The sequence below is a fragment of the Xyrauchen texanus genome, chromosome 17 (assembly GCF_025860055.1).
Source record: "Xyrauchen texanus isolate HMW12.3.18 chromosome 17, RBS_HiC_50CHRs, whole genome shotgun sequence".
Lineage (NCBI taxonomy): Eukaryota > Metazoa > Chordata > Actinopteri > Cypriniformes > Catostomidae > Xyrauchen > Xyrauchen texanus.
In genome coordinates this window covers 23,633,916-23,655,622 of record NC_068292.1, presented here as the reverse complement: position 1 = coordinate 23,655,622, position 21,707 = coordinate 23,633,916, and the positions used below count along the sequence as shown (strand labels likewise).

At 40.3% G+C, this 21,707-nt stretch overlaps 1 protein-coding gene across 1 annotated transcript in view; it reads right to left on the bottom strand.

Annotated features, from left to right (window-relative positions):
* Window positions 1-21,376, bottom strand: part of LOC127657803 (double-stranded RNA-specific adenosine deaminase-like) — a 31,775-nt gene extending 10,399 nt beyond the window's left edge. Inside the window, exons 1-7 of the mRNA XM_052146717.1 lie at window positions 21,142-21,376; window positions 15,835-17,957; window positions 13,568-13,766; window positions 11,816-11,964; window positions 9,442-9,577; window positions 7,978-8,216; window positions 6,006-6,159 (exon numbers count right to left, since the gene is read on the bottom strand). Coding sequence (XP_052002677.1) covers window positions 6,006-6,159; window positions 7,978-8,216; window positions 9,442-9,577; window positions 11,816-11,964; window positions 13,568-13,766; window positions 15,835-17,837 — 2,880 coding nt within the window. The 5' untranslated portion in view covers window positions 17,838-17,957; window positions 21,142-21,376. The remainder of the gene's footprint in view (window positions 1-6,005; window positions 6,160-7,977; window positions 8,217-9,441; window positions 9,578-11,815; window positions 11,965-13,567; window positions 13,767-15,834; window positions 17,958-21,141) is intronic.
* Between the last annotated feature and the right edge of the window lie 331 nt (window positions 21,377-21,707).

Genomic DNA, 21,707 nt, shown 5'->3' with positions numbered 1-21,707 from the left:
GAAATACATCAGACTGGGAAGGGTTACAAAACGATTTCAAAGGCTCTGGGACTCTAAAGAACCACAGTGAGAGCCATTATCTCCAAATGGAGAAAACTTGAAACAGTAGTGAACCTTCCCAGAAGTGGCCCACCTTTCAAATTCCTCCAAGAGCACAACAATGACTCATCCAGGAAGTCACAAAAAAGCCAAGGACAACATCTAAGGAACTGCAGGTCCCTCTCACATCAATAAAAATCATAGTTCATGATTCCACTTTCAGAAAGACACTGGCCAAAAATACCTTCTATGGAAGAGTGGCAAGGCGAAAACCACTGCTAACCTAGAAGAACATTAATGCTCATCTGAATTTTGCCAAAGCACAGCTTGATAATCCTCAAAGCTTTTGGGAGAATGTTTGGTGGACTGATGAGTTGAAAGTGGAACTATTTGAAAGACAGGGGTCCCCGTTTCATCTATCTTAAATCAAACACAGAAGTCAAGAAGTCACAAAAGAACCTCATACCTATGGTCAAGTATTAAAGTAAATAATACTTTAACATTTTAATGTTTTTATTTTCATTTTAGTAAAGTTTCTCTGTATCATTATTGAAGTGTAATTTATTGTCTGAACTAGTGCATAAATGGCATTGTCACATGGCACCGGTTACATTACTCAGTGCTGTTCTGGATGCACCAATTACAGTTGTTTGTGATTACTGCATCAAAAAATTTTAAACTGGGAGATAACATGGGCAGATTTTTATGTTTCTCTGGTTTAATCCTCAAAAGTAATAGATTTTAAAAAAAATATATATAATGCTGTACTCAATAAACTTCGACATTTATCCTTTTTTATAAACCTTACAGCTCTTAGCCAACACATGGCAGTTAAGGGGCTTTATGTAACACTTAAGGGAATACTCAAGTAAACAAATAAATATTTAAGGAAAAATTTCACTCAAGTTTCTTCATGCAACCAAGCACAGGGAAACAGTCTTCCAAGATAGACTTCACAGTGGATGAATTGATGCAAACTCAAAAGACATGGGATTCTTCATGAGCCACTGTCTGAAGGCAGGTAATGTTCACCAAAATTACCTGCAATAAGCATCCAGCCAGACTGCGATACTCTTCACAAAATGATACCTATATCAACTTGGTCAAAGGAGGGACAACACTCTCTTAAACTACATAGAAAATGAATTAACTACTAACAAAAGCCTTCATCGGCCAAAATCTAAGGACAATGCATCTACGTGTATTTCCTCAGTTAATTCGGGATGACTTGAAGGACTTTAAAATGTTCTTATAAAATAATTTTGTTTAATCATTGACCCACAACACTTAGTGAACTATTTTTAATCACTATTAGTTCTAAACATAAATAACTTATATATATATATATATATATATTGGCATTATATTCATTCATTTTCTGCTATAGCATAATTTCACGTACAGCTGCTTTGAAACAACAAGCGCTATACAAATAAATATGACTAGACTTTAAATAATTGAGGGAAACGTGAATTCTGCCCACAACCAGAAAATCCTAAAGAGAAAGTCCAGTCATCGGTCCATGAGTTGAAGCTTAAGCGCAACTGGATTATGCAGCATGACAATAATACAAGGTATAGGAGTAATTCCATCTCTGAATGGCTCAAAAGCTAATTTAAAGATTTGGTGCACCTAGTCAAAGTCCTGACATGAACCTGATTTAGATGCTGTGGCAGGACCTTAAATGGGCAGTTCATGCTCGAAAACCTTCCAATGAGGCTGAATTAAAATCAGTTTTGCAAAGAATAGTGGGCCAAAATTCCACCACAGCGTTGTGAAAGACTGATCTCCAGTTATCGGAAGTATTTAGTTGCAGTTGTTGCAGCTAATAGTGGCACAACCAGCTTAGTTTAATGTTTAACCAGCTTAGTTTAAAGGGGCAGTTCGTTTTTCACATGGGTGATATAGGTGTTGAATAACGATTTTCTTCAATAAAAAAAAACTATAGATTTGAAAACTGTATTTTGCATTTACTCAGGCTGACTTAGTTTTATATCATTTGAAGATCTGAAACAATTTAGTATGAAAACAAATTACAAAAATAGAAGACATCAGGAAGGGGCCAAATACTTTTACAAAAGCACTGTATATAGAACCATTGACATAAACAGGCCTTTTGTTAAAGACCTTTCCCCACATACTAGCAACTAAACTTCATGAACGTTTTGCATTTCACACCCCACAGACTTGTTAAAAAAAACAAGACATATCAAATATCATCTGAGGTGAACTTCCCTCCCTCCAGGACATCTATACCAGGCAATGTGTGAAAAAAGCACAGAGGATCAGAGACTCCAACCACTCGAGCCATGGGCTGCTCTCTTGCTACCACCAGGCAGGCGGTATCGCAGCATCAAGATCTGCACCAGCTGACTTCATGACAGCTTCTTCCCCCAAGCAATCTGAATATTGAACTCTTGATCGCTCACGATACATATATCAGCAATGCACTTTATTAATATAAACCGACAGCTGAATGTCAACACAACACTTCATATTTATTTCCACTGATTACATGGGAGGCACAGTGGATTTTTATTGTAAACAGTCTTCTTATTTTGTGTATACTGTATATTATTAGGTGTAAACTGTGTTGTGTAACAAGATGTGTAAATTGTGTTGTGTAAATCAGATGTTTATTGTAATTGTCATATTGCTTGGAACTGCACCAAAGACTTTCATCCACTGTTGCATTTTTCTATATGGTTGAGAGACAATAAAGGGATTTGATTGATTTGATTTTTAAATACTAGCTCTAAAACTACCCGAGTCACATATGCAAGTGTACTGTGGTTGGTTGTTTTACATGTCAATTTAAATGGCACAGATAGTTAGAAATCAGGCTTGAGAGATTATTTAAATCAGATCATTTACATTGTCTGAAAATACAAAATGCAATTTTATGTCATTCTATTTAGTTTTTTGTCTATGTCAAAGTGCACATTTATAGTTTTAGATAGGGACCTATGAAATCAGTTTTCTGTTAAATAGTTTCTGGATCCCATGACATATGTTTTAAATTTATATCAGCAAAACAATGTCTATTCAAATTAATTTATACAATTTTAATAAATTAAATCATAACAATTTTCAACAAAATATTGGAGTTAATTTTAGTAAAATAAACTTTGTTCAATTCAACATGATTCTCCCATCCATTGTAAAACCGACCCCACTTTTGGTTTCCTTTCGCCGTAACCTCCGTTCCCTCTCACCCTCTCGCCTTTCCACTGATGTCTCTGCCTCTCTTCCCACAATAAATGTATTTTCCATGCTTGATGTGAACACTGCCACAGACACACTTAGCTCTACTTTAACAACCTGTCTAGACAACATCTGTCCTCTCTCCTCTAGACCAGCACGGACTACACCACCCAGCCCCTGGCTGTCTGACGTCCTTCATGAACATCGGACTGATCTCAGGGCAGCTGAGAGGAGATGGTGGAAATCTAAAGATCCAGCTGATCTAGGTAAATATCAGCTTCTGCTCGCAACTTTTTCAAATAACGTTAAAACTGCAAAAACTTCATATTACCAGACCAAGATCAACAGCACCACAGACACTCGTAGCTTGTTTAGAACATTTAACACACTTCTCTGCCCTCCCCCTCCACCACCTGACACATCACTGACAGCAGATATATTCGCCACATTTTTTACTGATAAGATTACAGCCATAATACATTCACAGCACCACACCCTGTCAAACACCTGGCTCCTGTATGCAACCCTTCTTTCCCTATGTTCTCTCCTTTAACTGACACTGAGGTCTCTAAACTCCTCCTCTCCAACCACCCCACAACCTGTTCCCTTGACCCCATTCCATCACACCTTCTCCAGGCCATCTCTCCGTCCATCCTACCGGCACTTACACACATAATTAACACATCCCTTCTTGCAGGCACTTTTCCCACTACATTTAAGCAGGCTCGAGTAACCCCACTGCTGAAAAAACCTGCACTTAACCCCACACAGATAGAACACTACAGACCAGTCTCTCTCATCCCATTCATGGCAAAAACACTTGAAAGGGCAGTTTTCAATCAGATCTCCGCCTATCTCTCACAGAACAAGCTGCTGGATGACAATCAGTCGGGCTTCAAAAGTGGACACTCCACTGAGACTGCCCTGCTGTCTGTCATCGAGTCGCTGAGACTGGCGAGAGCTGAATCGAGATCATCCGTTCTGATTTTGCTGGACCTTTCTGCTGCCTTTGACACAGTCAACCATCAGATCCTACTCTCCACCCTCTCTAAACTGGGTATCACTGGAACTGGGCTTGACTGGTTCAACTCTTATCTCTCAGAAAGGTCCTTTGAGGTAGCATGGAGAGGGAAGTATCCAAGCCACACAAGTTACTTACTGGGGTACCTCAGGGATCAGTGCTTGGGCCACTTCTCTTCTCCATATACACAACATCACTGGGACCCATCATCCAGTCACATGGTTTCTCCTACCACTGCTACGCTGATGACACGCTAACTCTACTTGTCTTTCCAGCCCAACGACACCACAGTGACCGTTCGAATCGCTGCCTGTCTGGCAGACATCTCGGCCTGGATGAAGGAACACCACCTTCAACTCAACCCTGCCAAGACCGAACTCCTTGTCTTTCCAGCCAACCCGGCTGTTGAACACAACATCACCGTGCAGCTGGGTCCAACTACAGTTTCGCCTTCCAAAACGGTCAGAAATCTAGGGGTAACCATTGATGATGAGCTAAATTTCACAGACCACATTTCAAAAACTGCAAGATCTTGTAGATTTACACTCTACAATATCAGGAAGATAAGACCCTTCCTCTCTGTACATGCCACACAACTGCTCGTTCAGTCCCTTGTCATAACTAGACTGGACTACTGTAACGCTCTCATTGCAGGCCTTCCTGCATGTGCTATTAGACCTCTCCAAATGATCCAGACTGCAGCAGCATGTCTGGTCTTTAATGAACCTAAGAGAGCACATGTTACACCACTCTTTGTCTCTCTCCACTGGCTGCCGGTTCATGCACGTTTTAAATTCAAGGCCCTGATACTGGCATATAAAACAGTCACTGGGTCTGCTCCAGCATACCTAAAAACATTTATGCAGAGCTACGTTCCCACCAGAAGCCTGCGGTCGGCTAAGGAACGTCGCCTTGTCGTACCAAAACAAAGAGACACCAAAACACTTTCCCGGACTTTCAGTTTCATCATACCACGGTGGTGGAATGACCTTCCCAACTCAATCCGGGAAGCTAACTCACTCTCTATCTTCAAAAAACGGCTAAAAACACATCTTTTCCAAAAGCACTTAACCGGTCACTAAAAAAATAAAAAATAAATAAATATTTACATTTCTTGTTGCAATTAAATCTGTTTTGTATACTAGTATGATGATAGTGAAACTTTGTAATATGGCACTTTTTGTACCACTGTCTCCCTAAGATGATTCGCTGATGTTCTTCCTCTTTTGTAAGTCGCTTTGGATAAAAGCGTCTGCCAAATGAATAAATGTAAATGTAAATGTAAACTGCTCCACAACCAAGCTTGATAGTAAGAATGAAATCATTGAAAAAAATCTGTATCTATCTAGCACAAGTCTGCTACAGCTGAATCACAGCATGCTGTTGCTTGTCATCTTGTTTTGATATTGCTTAAAAATAATAGATTATTATTATTAATTTATTTAACAAAGTATTTATCCAAATATATATCAATAGAACATAAAAGTAGATAGCAGAGCAGCACTGCTTTAATTTTAAATTTTAGGGTTTGCAGCACATGCAGACTTTATATTTAATTAAATCAATTAAATCACACGGTTTAATAATCATACTGGGCCATTTCTTAATTTGTCGCATTGCGTTTTCCTGAAAACATGTACTTTTAGTTAAAAATATTTTTTTACTGCTTGTTTAGATCTTTGTGATAATTTTTGTTAACAGTAATAACCTTGATGTGCATCTGTATTTGTGTTTTTAATACCTCTGTTGTGACCTCTCCAGTACGTGCTGCTTTTTCAGCCTCTCCTATAAGCACTCGTAGAGCGGCATCTGCTGCCTCCTGCTTGCCCTGCTTCTTGTTACTAGCACACACTGCTGGAAACCACCGGCCTCCCAGTTTTGCCTGGTATGTAAACCTGAGAGGGTAAAATTGTTAGACATTTGTTACAGTCAGGTCCATAAATATTGGGACATCAACACAATTCTAATCTTTTTGGCTCTATACACCACCACAATGGATTTGAAATTAAACGAACAAGATGTGCTGTAACTGCAGACTTTCAGCTTTAATTTGAGGGTATTTACATCCAAATCAGGTGAACGGTGTAGGAATTACAACAGTTTGTATATGTGCCTCCCACTTTTTAGTTTTAATTCAATTCAATTTAATTGATTTAATCATAAATCAAACTTTCACTTTTTAATACATGGTTGCAAATCCTTTGCAGTCAATTACAGCCTGAAGTCTGGAACACATAGACATCACCAGACGCTGGGTTTCATCCCTGGTGATGCTCTGCCAGGCCTCTACTGCAACGGTCTTCAGTTCCTGCTTGTTCTTGGGGCATTTTCCCTTCAGTTTTGTCTTCAGCAAGTGAAATGCATGCTCAATCGGATTCAGGTCAGGTGATTGACTTGGCCATTGCATAACATTCCACTTCTTTCCCTTAAAAAACTCTTTGGTTGCTTTCGCAGTATGCTTCGGGTCATTGTCCATCTGTACTGTGAAGCGCCGTCCAATGAGTTCTGAAGCATTTGGCTGAATATGAGCAGATAATATTGCCCGAAACACTTCAGAATTCATCCTGCTGCTTTTGTCAGCAGTCACATCATCAATAAATACAAGAGAACCAGTTCCATTGGCAGCCATACATGCCCACGCCATGACACTACCACCATCATGCTTCACTGATGAGGTGGTATGCTTTGGATCATGAGCAGTTCCTTTCCTTCTCCATACTCTTCTCATCACTCTGGTACAAGTTGATCTTTGTCTCATCTGTCCATATGATGTTGTTCCAGAACTGTGAAGGCTTTTTTAGATGTTGTTTGGCAAACTCTAATCTGGCCTTCTTGTTTTTGAGACTCACCAATGGTTTACATCTTGTGGTGAACCCTCTGTATTCACTCTGGTGAAGTCTTCTCTTGATTGTTGACTTTGACACACATACACCTACCTCCTGGAGAGTGTTCTTGATCTGGCCAACTGTTGTGAAGGGTGTTTTCTTCACCAGGGAAAGAATTCTTCGGTCATCCACCACAGTTGTTTTCCGTGGTCTTCCGGGTCTTTTGGTGTTGCTGAGCTCACCGGAGCGTTATTTCTTTTTAACAATGTTCCAAATAGTTGATTTGGCCACACCTAATGTTTTTGCTATCTCTCTGATGGGTTTGTTTTGATTTTTCAGCCTAATGATGTCTTGCTTCACTGATAGTGACAGCTCTTTGGATCTCATATTGAGAGTTGACAGCAACAGATTCCAAATGCAAATAACACACTTGAAATGAACTCTGGACCTTTTATCTGCTCCTTGTAAATGGGATAATGAGGGAGTAACACACACCTGGCCATGGAACAGCTGAGCAGCCAATTGTCCCATTACTTTTGGTCCCTTAAAAAGTGGGAAGCACATATACAAACCGTTATAATTCCTACACCCGTTCACCTGATTTGGATGTAAATACCCTCAAAATAAAGCTGAAATTCTGCAGTTAAAGCACATCTTGTTCGTTTCATTTCAAATCCATTGTGGTGGTGTACAGAGCCAAAAAGATTAGAATTGTGTCGATGTCCCAATATTTATGGACCTGACTGTATTTTGTATTATGTGGCAGAGCAGTGGGGAGTCAGGCATGTTGAGATGAGAATCCTGCTGCTTCTGTAATAAGGATAAAGCACTAAAACTTGACCAGGTGAGAGTGTGAGCGGGTAAATCAGAGTGTTTGTGTGTGTGTACCTGGGCTCGTGTGGGGGTCCAGACTGGCCCACCATGCGGATCTCAGCAGCGAAGCCACGGGAACGGGCGTACTCTAGCAGGCCGGACACAGCATTGTTGTTCAGGTGGTTGATGAGGTCACCCACACCAGCTTCATGGGCCGCCTGGAGCTCTTCTGCCGTCAGGGGGGGTAGCGAGGGACATGCAGGCATCGCTGGCTGTGACTCGCTTTCACCCAGTGGGCAGAAATTACCTGGAGTCTGGAAGCGAAAGATTGCGTTCAAAAGACCAGCACATAGAGATGAAAGTGTTAATATGGGAGGGTGAAGTAGAGAGGACAGAAAAAGGGGGGGGGGGATGTGAATATGCGAGAGTATTGAAATGTGCGTGTAATGAAGTAAACATGTAAGTTTTATATTCAGTGATAGTTTGAAGGGACAGTTCTCCAAAAAATGAAATTCATCCTTTACTTGCCTCATGTTGTTCCAAACCATGTAACGCAGAACACATGAGAATTTTTTTTAAGAATGATGCTGCTCTTTCCGATACAAAGAAAGTGAATGTGACATTGTTAGTCTGGTAAACATCTCCATTGTTTCACGGAAGAATGTAAAGACATACTAGTTAGGAACAACATGACGGTAAGTTTTGGCAATTTACGTTTTTGGATGAACCACAATTACAACTTAACACAGTGTAACTTCACTTGAGCGCAAACAAATTCATCAATATAATATACCCCTGCAGCAAGGAGGAGGGCAGGGCCGGGCCATAATGACACATGCCCGGCCCCTAATCAGGATAATGAAGCCAACGAGAGGGATAAAGCCTGCTGGAGGTGGCCGTTTGGGAGAGAGAGAGCTACAGGCAGCTGCCCTGTTTGTGTAGGTGTTTATGGTTGTGTGTTTTTGTTTAATTAAACATTACTTTAATGCTACAGACTGCAGGTGGTCGGTAAGGAGCCACTCCTAACATCACGGTCGGTGATCGTTCCTCCGCTTTCAGGTGGCCGGGCTCCTCCGTCCCCTGGCGGATGACCGTGGCTGCTCCTTTGGTGGATGGAAGTGGTGAGGACTCTACTACAGCGCATCCTTCCTCCTTCGGCACCAATGTAACAGGGGTAAAAGGGGAAAGGAGGAAGCGAGAACCAGACGAAGCATCAAAGTAATATTTAATTAAACAAAAAGACACAAACACAAACAGGGTAGCTGGCTGTAGCTCTCTCTCTCCCGAACTGCCTCCTCTGGCGACCTTAATCCCGCTTGTTGGCTTGGATAGCTTGATATGGGGCAGGGTGTGGGTCATCACGGCCTGGCCCTGCCATCCTCCTTGCCACAACCTCTTTTTATCAATAATATCTACTCGTGTGCAAAATTCTCTATTGGAGCTATTTGATTGAACTGTTTTATATCTCTCTTTTTATAAAATTTTTCCCTTGTCACATCTTTCTACAATGAAGGCAGTTTCTCTTCCTCTCTTCTTTACCCTGTTAAGATGGAGTTGCCCATCTCCCATTAGTTCCTTCACAGCCTCTTCCGCCGCAAGCTGCCTTGCTGCTTTCTTACTGGGTGCTGAGGCTTCTGGGAAGAGCCGCTCCCCAACCATTACATGGAATATAAACCTGACACAGGAAGACAATAAAAATGGAAAGATGAGAAAAATGAATGAGAATGACAAATCATAAAATCCTGTTCTTATTTTTTCAGCTGATAAAGTGGCATTGAATGATAGGGTTTTCTTTCTCAACTTGACTGATTTTCATTCATTTCTAATCCAACAGAATTATATTATGGTCATGCTAATTTGGCAACAAGTGCCACTTTTAAATCAAGACCAGAAAGTTTTCTTAAAGACCAGAGTCTTTCTTGCACTTAAGGCCAAATTTACTCCACTGGCACATGAGAACTCTATGTATGTACGCTTGAGGCTTTCTTAAACCAAATCCAAGATTGAAGGGATAGTTTACCCAAAAACAGCCCTCTACATTGCGAGTAAATCACTCACACTATGCAACCAAAAAACTATTAGCCACTGGCAATTAAATATTAACATTTCACTCCCCAGTGATAAGAGTTGTGTAGTGTCAAAGCACCAAGATTTATTTCTCAATGGAGCTTCAGTTTCACAGTTCAGTCTCTGTGCTGTGATCTGGTGTGGCTGAGGGTTTGCATACCTTTCAGTGAAAGCTGGTTAACGCTACATGATTGCATGTCAATACCAAATCCCTGTTTTTGCACAGACTTTAATGAAAATGGAACATAGCTTCTTACCTAAGATAAAAGGAAGATGATCCAGGAAAAAAAAAAAGGCAAGAAAGAGACACTGCTGGAGAACTACTGTCAGAACTGGACCCTGACAGTCAATCTGAAAAAAACTAAAATTATGATTTTCCAGAAAAAAGCCAGATTACAGGACACCAGATACACATTCACTCTGGGGAACACTGCAATGGAACACACCCGACACTACGACTACCTCGGTCTAAGGCTTGGTTCAGGGGGTTTTGGTCTGGCAGTGAATGCACTAAAAGAGAAAGCTGAAAGAGCATTCTATGCTATTAAGGGCAAATTTACCCAAACAGACATTCCTGTAACGATCTGGTGTAAGATCTTTGATAGTATTATAATGCCTATTGCTCTGTACGGAAGTGAGGTTTGGGGTCCACTCTGTCTGGCAGATTACTCGAGATGGGACAAACACCCCCTAGAATCCCTGCATGCAGAAATCTGTAGAAACATTCTAAGAATTCAGAGAAGAACACCTACTAATGCATGCCAGGCCGAACTAGGCAGATCCCCCTTATTATACATATTGAAAAACGATCCCTCAAATTTTGGACACACCTAAATTCAAGTTCAACTAACACACTGCAACAAGAAGCCCTTAAAACCCAAGAGCTGAAGCCTAAAACCAGTCCCCTTTGTCAGCTGGCTCTGAAACTCACAAACCCACTAACAACTAACAAACACCAGTTTCAGACCAGCACTGCTGAACAAAACTAGATCAGAATAAACCAAATCATAAAAGAAAGCAAAAAGTCATATTTGGACCATTGGGAAAATGAAAGCCAAAGCAAACTGGAATGTTATCGGACCTTAAACAGAACATATAATCTGGCAGAATATCTGCACAATGTAAGAGATCCAAAACAGAGACGGACCCTCACCAAATACAGACTCAGTGATCACAGTCTGGCCATAGAAAAAGGCAGACACAGACAGACAAACATGGCTTCCAAAGGAAGAACGAGTCTGTGCTCACTGTGACACGGGTGAGGTCGAGACAGAGACACACTTTCTCCTTCACTGTGAGAAATTTACAGAGGTGAGAGAGAAATACCTCCACAAACTCTCAAACCTCATGCCACAGTTTTCCAGTTTGGCAGATACAGATCAGATGCTGGTGTTACTGGGGGAGGACCATCATGCGTCAGTTGCAGCTAAATTCATTTTTGAGCTGCACACCCTCAGAAACCAATTACTGCCTTAATGTACTTCAGTCACAGTACTTTTATTCTCTTATGCTCATAATGTTGTGTTAAATGCATATTTTATTTTATATTGTATAGTGTATATTGTTATTATAGTTTTTATTTTATTTGATTCATTACCTGGCACCTTATTTTAATTAATGTCTTGTCATAATCTGTTTTGTGTATTAATGCTTTGGCAATATTGTATGTAAACACAATCATGCCAATAAAGTACTTTTAAATTGAAATTGAAAATTGACACAGACCAAGACATTAGACCAAGCAGGCAATGTAATTCATAGCCAGCAGTCACATTTTAAGGGCAAAGGAATAAAGGACAAACTGAGAGAGTGAGTGAGTAAGAGACAAAAACAATGCTACTTATACCGTGGATCATGGGGGGGCCCTTCCTGTCCTGTGTTGATAAACTGGACGGGGTGCCCACTTCGCTGGCTGTGCTCCATCAGTACAGATACAGGATTCTTTCCTCCAGGTAGAGACCTGGACAGAGCTTGGGGCAGAGTATCTTTACCACCCTTTAGAAATGAGACGACAACAACAGAACATTAAAAAGATTTGTAAGAGTGATTATGCACCTCCCAGCACCTAGCCACTTTGACACAAATTTACAATTATGCACTTGGCAGATGCTTTTATTCAAAGCTGTGCACAGAGTAGGGCTGCAAATAATGATTATTTTGATAATTAATCTAACAATTATTAGAATGATTATTCAACTATTTGGGCAATTATTGCAACGATTAATCATTAGTTCTTAACCGACTATTCAGCTTGTGCCTTGGCGTAAAAGGTTGTATTAAACATACTAACGATAAAGATCACAGTCATCGCTTAAAAATACCACTAAATGACATTCACTGAATTAAAGGATTTTTTTTTAATTACGTTTAATTCAGTAAATTCACTGCAAAAACTTGTTTATCATTACCTAAAAATCCTTAAAACAAGATATGTTGCTTCTCAAGTAAATTTAATATATTTAGGCAGAGAATATTTCTTGAATACAAGTGTATTTTGTTTACATTTACATTTAAATGTATGCATTTGGCAGATGCGTTTATCCAAAGTGACTTACAGCACACTTATCACAGGGACATCCCCCCCCCGGAGCAACCTTGAGTTAAGTGCCTTGCTCAAGGACACAATGGTGGTGGCTGTGGGGATCGAACCAGTGACCTTCTGATTAACAGTTGTGTGCTTTATCCCACTACGCCACCACCACTACTTATGCACTACGTATACAAGTGTATTAGAGTCAAAATATAATTCTATTCAAGATATATTCTCTGAAAGCACGTCTAAATATCTTACATGTTGCTTCTTAGGTAAATCTATCTTGTTTTAAGAATTTTTAGATATTTTTAAATATGTAATGTTTTATTCAACATTCTCTAAAAAACAATTTTCTTCTGCAGTAAAGCTCCTAGGGTAAATATATGTTGTTTTAAAGGATTTTTAGATATTTATATTGGAATACAAGCCAAAACAACAAATCAAAAACTTTTGATGCAGTGTATAATGGGAGAAGACTACCCTCTCTCACGTTTTTGTTTACTTGTTTTCAATCCATCTTTAACTCACAAAAAAACTAATTCTCATTATAAGAGCTGCGTATCGCTGATAAGATACACACCACATCACATATGTTACGATTCACTACATCCCGCTATAATGTAAGAATCTAGCAGCAGCAAGCATGGACGAGGGAGATGGCAGCTCCGGTTCCGCTTTATTCACAATGAGAGTGCTTCTGTATTTTTCTTATTTTGTAATTTTGTATAATTTCCTCATACTTCACAATCTACATCACCTTAAGCTTTTTGGAAAGTTGCAAGTGCGTCTGGACTGTGAGCGGTGTCTTCTTCCTCTCCTCAATCAGGCGCGAGCTCAAGTGCTCCTCTCGTGCACCATCATTGGATTTTAATGTGATCTCATGTTACGTTAAATGAGATCAAACATCTATTCGAAAACAAAAATTTTTGGCGACAATTTTTTATTGCGACGTTGTCGATAACATCGACTAATCGTTTCAGCCCTGGTACAGAGCATTCAATAAATTCCCTGGGTATCAAACTCATGACATCGGCATTGTTAGCACCAAGATAAAGATAAACTCACAAGGGTATCATCTGCCAAGTCAATAGTTGACTCAGCTCCCTCAATGCATTGGTCTTCCTCTTCTTCTACACCTGTTCCCTCCATCTCCCTGGAAAGAATCTTCAGGGTAATGGCTGCAGCATCTTTTTTGGCCACTTTTTTGTTTGATGCCTCAATCGGTGGAAACCTGCGACCGTCTAACATGACTTGCATCCGAAACCTGAAGATGAACATCAAAACATCAAGATACGCATCTAATAAAAAATATTAAATAAGAAGTTACCATTACTGCGTTTATTTGTTTCCCTGTCTCAACCTCGGGACTCCTATCCTGAGGTCACCAGAACCGGCTGAATCCAGCACCATTCCTGCTTCATGTTGGACTCCACTGCTACATGTCACAGAATGATGATGACTAAATGCAGCCGGTGCCATCCAAACATCACTTCAATCTATTATGACGGACTTCAGAGGATGAAATGATGCCAACTCCAACCTGCATCACCTCGGTCTATTTATGGACCACGATCTTGAAATGAAATGCTTAGACTAACTATTGCCAACAAAAGCCTTCATCAGCCAATTAACAAGGACAATTGCATCTATGTGAACTTCTGCAATTAATCAAGATGGACTTCAAAGACTTTGGTCATTAATCTTACAGTTCAAACACAATCGATGTTTAAATCACTGACCCTTGACACTTAGTTTAATAATTTAAACCATGATTTTACCTATACATAATTAATATTTACATTACATTCATAATGTTAGCCAGAGGGGAATGGCCCCCTCAGTGATTCTGGTTTCTCCCAAGGTTATTTTTCTCCATTAATCTACATCTTATGGAGTTTTGTGTTCCTTGCCACAGTTGCTTACAGCTTGCTCACTGGGGTTATTAATACAATTATCATTTAATTATTTTTAAACACTATTAAAAATAGTATTTTATCTAAATTACACAATGATGATTAATTGACTTTATAGACATTACAGTTTTATCGTCTGTTAATGCTGATATTCTGTAAAGCTGCTTTTGAAACGATGTGTGTTTTGCGAAAGGCGCTATACAAATAAAATTGACTTGACTGCTAGACCAATTTTTTTTTCATGTTGCCCCAGTCCACAAACATTCACTGGCTAAAAAATATCACTTCTTTAAAAGTTTCAAAACTTTGGATTGGCTCCTGCCTGCTGGGATGTGCCACAAATACTTAATGTAGTTCGACAAAAAATGAAAATTCTCTCATCAGTTACTCGCCCTCATGCCATCCCAGATGTGTATGAATTTCTTTATTCTGGAGAACGCAAAGACGTTCAGAAGAATATTTCCGCTCTGTAAGTCAATGCAAGTGAATGGGTACCAACATTTTTAATGCACAAAGGCAGCATAAAAGTAATCCATAAGTATCCAATCTATATCTTCATAAGCCATAATAGGTGTGGGTGAGATACAGATTAATATTAAAGTCCTTTTTAAACTATAAATTATTTTCTATGCCCAGTAGGTGTTGATATGTATGAAGAATGCAAATTGACAAAAATAAAAGAGCGTGAAAATATATACTAAAAAGGGACTTAAATACTAATCTGCTTCTCATCCACACCTAAAAATTTGATAGACATTCGCTTGCATTCTGAGGACCTACAAAGCTGAAATCATCTTCTAAAAATCTTAATTTGTAATCAGAAGGAAAAAGAAATTCATACACTGCTGTGTGTAATGTTACCCACATACTGTTTTGAGTATTTTGGCAGTTATAATTAGTACTATTGTTTTTACTTCATTTATATTCAAATTTATGAATTTTACTCATTAGGTAATGAAGATATGAACAACAAAAGGTGTTGGCAAAACATGCATTTAAGGGTGAAAAACACAGCTACAGCAAAACAAAGGACAACAACAATATTTTAACATCTGACTTTTTGGCTCAGAGCAATGTTCCCGTTGTTTCATATATAATTCGTAAGTCTCGGTTTTGATGACTTTTGACAGTTTTGTGACCACAAATGTTAAGGTTATTAATTTTTTTAACAGCCGATCTGTTTTCGTATTGAGGTGATGTGCTTAAGTGTCTACAGCCTTAAGAAATGCATCTGATTGGTGTCGTGGAAACTCCACCCTTATAATACAGGGCTTTATTGACCGACTAGTCGACTAAACATCAACACCAACTAGTAAACCACGACTAGTACATTTTGAAATTGTTATTTTGCACATCCCTAATATAGACACAGACAAACACCCATATTCAAAAAACAAAAACTTTCTCTCACAAATTTACCTGGGGTCATGTGAGGGTCCAGACTGGTCAAGCAGAAGGAATTCACAAGTGCTTCCAAGGTGCTGAGCAAACTCGATCAACCCACTGACTGGGTTCTTTGAGCGGGCCTCTATTAACTTTTGTAATTTGCTTGACTCCAGGCTTTGGGTCGGAGGGGGAGCAGCCAACGATACAGCAACCTCTGACCTGATTGTGTTGAGGAACTCTGGAATATCGTCAGATGCCCACTGCGAGCGTTCTCCTCCATTACTAGCCACATCCTGATAGTAAGAAAACTCATGGTGATGGTAGGAGGGGAAGGTGGAGGAGGACAAGTCACTGGGGTTGCTGGAGATCAGCTCAAGGCCAGGCATGTCATGTGATGTGTTCCTAAAAAGTTTGTCCTTGTCCTCAGCCAACATGGTCAATAGACTGTCACCTCTGTCCATTGGCTCTGCAGCTGCAAACTCGCTGGCAACACTCGAAAACCCTACATCTCCACCAGCAGCTACTAACTTAACAGCAGCAACATTTGCAGTCCCTTCAACTGGTGAGTACAACATCGGAGCACTGTTCACATCCTGTTTTGTGGGTGCAGCAGCTTTCCGCTGGCGGTCCATCTTATCTTGCCGGTGTGCACTAAGCTCCCAGGTAGGTGGTGTAATGTCTGTGTTCCGTCTTACGTCACCCTGTTTCTCCATGGCATAGAGTGTAGGATTTGTGTGCTTGGCACTCCGCAGGCCGATGTTCTTGGCGATCACAAGTGCACTGGCTGTGCCTGAATCATAGAGGTACTGTAGGATCTGCTCTTTGCTTTCTTTAGGATCTGCCATTATTGACAAGCTTACTGACAGTGCTGCAGGTAAAAGTGTCTGTTGATCCAGGTCAGGCAACAATGTATCGTCACCTTCTGAGTCCTCCGATTCGTCACTGGTATCACTGACAGCTTCAACAAGGGTCTGTGCTTCTGAGCAAGTGCTGTTGCGATCTGCTCTAGTCTCCTGGTTTTTGGATTTCTCAGCGTCCTTTGAACACCATGCTCTGTTTCTCCCTTTAATGGGCTCACTGTCCTCTTCCTTACGGAGTCTCCACAGAGGAGGAGTCTCACTTTGTTTGACTGCTTGGTTTGATTTTGAGAGAGTATACAAGGCCCTATTAACAACCTTCTTGGGCAGATGGAGTTTTCTGGCCAAGACCTTGGCCTGAAGGTTCTCGTCTGGCCCGAGTGACGTCAAACAAGAGAGGACCTGGTTCTGGATCTCAGAGGTCAAAAACAAAGAGTCTCTGACTGCGCCAGATGAACTAGAAACCTTGCTGGCAAAGTTGCTGCAGGTCAACAGGTTGTCAGAGTTGTCTATCCTTGTTACCCGGTCATCTAAACGCAGACTACGGAAGCCTGAGGACAGACCTGACACATCATCTGCCTTCCAGTATTGCTTTGCATTTAGATTCTGATAATTATGTCCCTTTTGGTGTGGGTGATTCCACCCTGCCCTTCTCTTAGGTCCAGATGTATATTCAAGGTTCTGTTCCCTTTGCCAGTTAGCCCTGTCTCGGCTATAGCCCTCTCTCCTTTCAAAGTTGCAATAACCTGATTGGTACTGGAAAGGCCCAGTGGCACCTTCTTCCCCTCGGCTGGAGGTTTGGGAGTGCTGTTGGAGTGCTTTGAACTGGGGAGCCTGTGCACGCTCTCCCCTGAGGAACTGCACTTGGTGTTGCTGGAAGCTCACACAATTTGAGTCAGAGATTTGATCAGTGTTGTGCTGGCTGGATGCCCACAGGGGTGGATCTGAGGAAGTGTGGGTAAAAAGAGGGCAGCGCTGAGGCACACTAGCAGCAGGGTAAGAAGAGTAAAAGGAAGGATGAGGGTACCTTCCATATACAGAACTGGGGCTTGGGACACGAGGGCCCCTTGGGTGATTGGTGGTTGTATAGCACGTGGAGTGAATTAGAGGTTGACCCTGGTGGTTTGGGAGGGTGAATCGCTGACAATCTTTGTTAGTCCCTCCTCTACCGCTGCTCATAGCGCAGGGGGCGAGAAAGCTGTAAGGTTGTCCACTTGTGTGCCCTTGTTAGAATTAGACTCAGATATCTGGTGAATGTAATGTCACACAGATGGCAAAGGCTTAGTCTGTACACCGATTCTGCAAAACAAAGAGAGAGAGAACATCATAAGAGTACATGAAAGGTAGTGCAAAGGGGACAAAACATTTCTGGCACGCATGTACACACACACACACACACACACACACACACACACACACACACAACACAGCAGACTAATTTGAGAACCAAGTAAAAGGCTCAGATTAATTATTAATACTTATTGTGACAACCAATTTATTTCTGGCTTATCAAGTAATTTGCTGTTCTTTATGGCAAGGGAAAGTGGCTATGGATTTTAGAGGGAAGAAGGCATTTTCAAGGACATTCTCTCCCATTGTGAGCAACCACAATAGCTATGATCAAAATGAGTACAATGAATAGTAAAGCGGAGTCCCAAAACACAGAGAAATAACTTATTCAGACAAAAAATGTATGACTGTGGACCTAGCACTAGGTTTGATAATGCATGTTGCTGTGCAGTTTAGTGTAGGTCTGGTGTGAATCACAGTGCTCTCGTGTTTTAAAATAAGATGCAAATTATTTTTTTCATTTAATTGCAACAATAAATCACTGAAACATATTATCTAATATGTGAGGTTACCACATATTAGATAATATGCATAACAATAAGCAGAATGTGAAAGAGTGAAAAAAAAAAAAGAACTGTTGTATTTCTATGCACTTTCTTTTCCACTTCACTTTTATAAATTCCAGATTACCAAAATAAATATAAATGGCTATTTCTAAAATGAAGCTGAAGTGAATGGGAAGGTAGTCCATGTGCATATAGGAGACAAAAAACAAACAAACACCTTTTTGGCAAGTGGGGGTTTGGTGTCTTTTCAGTTCACAACACCAGTACTAAGCCCTTACAAAAATACTGTAGCAGACTGCAGTACTATAGTATTGTGATTGTATCACAATAAATTACACCATTGACTTTCAGAGCATCCTTTTTTCCACACAATGAAAGTGCCCTAACATCCTGCCTAATGTCTCCCTTAATTTATCATAAATCGACCATTAATCAAAATATTTTATCTACAATAATACCATGACACTTCAGTACTTTTTGTATGTAAACAACTAAGAAATTGTTTAGGTTGAAAAGGCCTCCTGTTAAAAGACTAAAAAATTTAGCCATTTAAATTAATCACAGAAGTAGACTAAAATATTTTTCTTTTTCCTTTGAAAGGATTTAAAAATGTCAATCTTGTAAAACAAATTCAGCATATCACCCCAAATCATTATGTGGGTATAAAGAGATGTGTGTGTGTGTGTGTGTATATATATATATATATATATAGAAAATGTATCTTGTATTTAATGCCTTTATATCTGTACAATTATTAGTTTTCAACATAGAATCTACATATGAGAAAAATTCGAATTTACATGAGAATAACCTGTCCAGGTGAAGAAATTTACACAATATTAAAAAGACATACATATTCCAAAAACAACTAGCGGTAAAAGACAGATGAGCCTGACATTGAATAACCGGAATCAGCGTTGCGACTGTCTCCAGGTCTGAATAAGGCTCAGATTCGTGCTTTGACTGATAAACTAAACACTTGATACGCTTTAAAGCAGAAAAAGAACTGAAAATAGATCAGCTAAACCCCAACGATGTTATCCTCCTTTACATTTGCAAATTATTTAGGCATACAAACTCTACTACACGGGATGGATGATCCACGGACTTGTCTAGACTAATTTAATAAGGAAAGTGATATACGTTATCAATGAAAGGAGAAAAACGTGGTAATGTAGCAATTTAGGATAACTACAACATAACGAAGCATAGACCACGTTAGGTTTCGCTTTCCATTCTTCTAAAAGATCACGACAGTAGGCGGCGGAATTTGCCACAAGCCTTATTAAAGTTTCGTCAGATTATACTTGACTGCATTACTGTAATAATTGAGTAAAATTTACCTGAAAATATACGTAAATAAAAAAAAAAATGGGTAAAAAATGCGAAACTGCACTTACATCTTAAATTATTATTTCATCTTAACCTAATATTAATACTACTGCATATCAATTGACGGCACGACATGTAAATACAGTTGCGCACTGCTCATTTTATGATACTCCATTGAGCCATCGGTTACGTTTCAGATTTCACTACTCGGCAGACGGAAAGCCGACCTCAACCTGCGACCCTTAAAATGCATAATTAATGAGATTACAGTACTGTGACCGACATTAACTGCATTGCAGTTTATAAACTAACAACCGATCCCTGTGGTGAATTTCTTGTGAATTGCCCGTGAGAGTGGAAACGGGTCCGGGGATGCGTTAACCCCGTCTTATTCACTCTAGAAGAGAAGGTCCGAGAGGCCCCCCAAGTGGCCCATGTACGGAAAAACAAAGCCAACTCTGTGTCGAGCACATGGATGTTGAATGTCTCCCGGAGGCGCTTCATAACCTAGATTATCCATATACAGTCACGGAAACTTGCAACTGTTGTAGCTCAGTGCTTTAATACGAAACAACAGACAGGAGCATAAAATTCAGCAGACCCAATAAAAGTACAGTAGCCGAAGCATGGTACATGTCTAAAAAAAAATGTATATTGCCATACTAGTAGTCATATTATAACATACATATCATTGTTATATACAATAACAAACAACTTTATTATAAATGTTATCATCTATATGAAAACAAAAAGCAGGCGCACGTAACAATCTAATCTTACAAATATAAATTTGTATGAATATGTCACGACGCTGATGATGAATAGTCCCCTTCTAGCTTTTTACGATAATTATGAATGGGAAAAAACGATACACAAGCAAATCTTTTACTAATTGTTTCAGTCAAATATACATCCACACTTAATAGGTTGAAAAAGCACACAAAATACAAAACTTGCTCACTTACATTGCAAGGACACTAGAGGCTGATATTGGTTTAAGATGAATAAGACGCTAGCTAGGTCAAGACGTAATGCCTTTGCTACTCATTTCAATACAGAGTCAAATGAAAGCATGCATAACTTGGAAACAAACAGGCTTCAAGTTATCACAATGCATCAATAAACTCTTCGTGTATTTAATATACGACAGCGATCTGAGAGACTGCGGAGCTCTCCGGCGCCGAGGCATCACTCTCATTCCACAGTTTTCCCGTTTCGTTTTTGTTGACAGAAACGCAATGATGAGGTAGATAAAGTACAGCTATTACACGTTACGGACAGTTAATTATACTTACTTGAGCAAGCAATGTGCACAATTCCGCAATGATCCGAAATAGAGGCCACATGACGAATGAAATCACTGCAAGTGAATGACAATGAAATCTGGCGCGTAGCTGCGACGGTATTTTTGACGCTCGCTGATGACGTTCACTTCGCAACAGTCTGCAACTGCAAGGGTCAGTATGGGAAGCCAAACAAACCAAAAGTGGGACGAGACAGCGGGGATTTACAGAGCTCGCGCCGCGCTGACATGTCATCTGCGCGGTTCAATGGTCCGCGCCGCGCGGCCGATTCGTCAGCGCAGCGCGGACGTGTTTCCTAGTGACACCCAATGGGCAGCGCGGCGCGAACAATCCTCACCAGCGCTGCGCTGACCAATTTAAACAGCGCAGCGCAAACCATACATGCAAATAAATGTACAATAAAGAAACCCCTCCTTCCTTACAAGTTTGCGCCGCGCTGCCCATTGGGTGTCGCTAGGAAACACGTCCGCGCTGCGCTGACGAATCGGCCGCGCGGCTCGGACCATTGAACCGCGCAGATGACATGTCAGCGCGGCGCGAGCTCTGTAAACCCCCGC